Source organism: Equus caballus, chromosome 27 (assembly GCF_041296265.1).
Source record: "Equus caballus isolate H_3958 breed thoroughbred chromosome 27, TB-T2T, whole genome shotgun sequence".
In the NCBI taxonomy this organism is placed as follows: domain Eukaryota; kingdom Metazoa; phylum Chordata; class Mammalia; order Perissodactyla; family Equidae; genus Equus; species Equus caballus.
Window position 1 is genome coordinate 30,631,411 of NC_091710.1, and position 1,957 is coordinate 30,633,367.

The following is a 1,957-nucleotide window of genomic DNA, read 5'->3' on the forward strand; positions in this document are numbered from 1 at the left end:
AAGGAGATCTGGGAAGCATACTTCTCAGTGGTAAAATCGAAAAAGGTCTGGGAAATCGATTGCTAAACTTATCTTCCGAAATTCTTCTTCAGGGCCTACAAGTGAAGCTCCATAATTACGCTCATCTGTTCTGATTCACTGATGTGCCAAAACATACTCCAAACCAAAATATTGTGAAAACAAAAATTCTTTAGATGATTTCACCAAACCCCCCCCCCAACTTTATACTTCTCACATACACTTACTCACAAGGTACAGACTGCATCTATCTGTTGGACATTGAGTTTGCCAAAACCTTTCCTTGTTGAGGCCCCACAGACAAAAAAAAAAAAAAAAAAAAAAAAAACCCTGACCATCTGCACACTCAGGACTCAAAGGGAAGGGAAGGCGTTAAAATCCTGTCGGACTCGCCCTCCCTCCTTCAAAGGCAAAGCCCCACACGCGGCCCATAACCAGCAACTCCTAACGCAAGCCAAGTTCCACAACGCACTTGCAAGAAAGCAGCCGGCCCATTTCCATTCCACTTGGTGAACCAAACCCCAAGGGATTAAAAAGTTCCAGGCGGCCCCAACTGAGGACCTGGGCTTTCACCAATGGCAAAGCCTAGAACACAGGAAACTGGAGCAGGCGCTGCCTGTGGAATCCAATCCGCGAAACCTCCCTCTCGGAGGATCGCTCAGAGTCTACAACCTCGAACTAAACTCCTCCGAACGCATCGGCTCAGCAGCCGTCGAGCCCCGGGGGCCGCCGCGCCCCGGGAATGCGCCCCCCGCGGCCGGCCCGCGCACGCCCCCGGGGGCGAGGAACTTACCGCACCGCTTGCACAGCACCCGGCTGACCTCCTTCTTGAGGTTCCGGCCCGTCTCGAGAGGGGGGAAAGATGCTCGGAAGGCGGCCGGCGCCCGGCTGCTGCTGTTGGCATCGGGCTCCATGAAGAAGATGTACCTGCTGTCCTCCTTGAGCCTCCCGCAGGACGGGAACGCGGGGTGGCCCCAGGCCCCCAGGCGTACGGTGAGCAGCGAGTCCTTCTTCAAGCCCCCGGCTTTGACCGCCCACACCTGGTGCACCTTCACCAGATAGGGCGCCTCGTCCCCGGGCTCGCCGGCGCCGGGCGCCAGGGCCGTGGGCCAGGAGGGCACGGTCCCGTTGGCGGTGGGCAGCGGGTCCCGGGCGGGCGGCTTGCGCTCACCTCCCCACGCCCCTGCCTCGCCCGCCGCCGCCTTCCTGTCGAGTGCCCCCTGCTGCCGCCGCGGTGGCTGCACCTTTCCCTCGATCACCACCGCGGCGCGCTGAGCCAGCTCCTGCACCGAGCCCACGCTGGGCGGGGACGAGTAGCACACCGAGGCCCCCGCGGGAGCCGCCTCGTCGCCGGCGGCCGCCCCCGGCGCCAGGGCCGCGGCGCACAGCAGCAGCAGCGGCAGCAGCGGCGGCGGCGAGCGGGCGGCGGGGCCGGGGCGCGGGGCCCGAGGGCCGGCACTCCCGGAGCGGCGCGGGGCGCGTCGCCATCTCATGGTGCGAGGTGCGTGCGGGCTGCTGGCTGTCGGTTCGGACTCTGCCTCGCTCTCTCGCGCTGCCTCCCTTTTCCTCTCTCCTCCTCCCCCCAACACCACTCCTCCTTCCCCCCTTACCCTCCTCCTTTTATTTATTTATTTGGGGGGGGGGGGTGTGTAGGATAGTTGTTTATGGGAGGAGGAGGAGGAGGAGGAAGGGAGGGAAGAGGTGGGTGGAACCACAGAAAGGCGAAGAGGTATAAGAGCAAAAAAAAAAAAAAGAAATTAAAGCAAAATAGAAAAGCAAAAAAAAAAAAAAGCCGCTGCCACCGCCTCGGTTGCTGGGAGTGACAGGTCCTCCCGGCGCCGCCGCCGCTGCGCCCGAGCCCTGCTGTCGGGGCTGCTGTCACCGGAGGAGGACGTGGAGGTGGAGGAGCTGCTCAGCGGGTAGCAGTCCTTTGTGTGAA

General features: G+C 61.4%; 1 protein-coding gene across 1 annotated transcript; it reads right to left on the minus strand.

Moving 5' to 3' along the window:
* Positions 1-683: 683 nt before the first annotated feature.
* On the minus strand, positions 684-1,636 carry LOC138915135 (pro-neuregulin-2, membrane-bound isoform-like). The gene has a single exon (XM_070252767.1). It carries the CDS (start codon positions 1,509-1,511, stop codon positions 684-686), a length of 828 nt encoding a protein of 275 aa, XP_070108868.1. The 5' UTR covers positions 1,512-1,636.
* Positions 1,637-1,957: the final 321 nt, after the last annotated feature.

Coding starts and splice junctions, on each gene's coding strand:
- LOC138915135 (XM_070252767.1), bottom strand. CDS start 1,511: ATGAGATGGCGACGCGCCCCGCGCCGCTCCGGGAGTGCCGGCCCTCGG.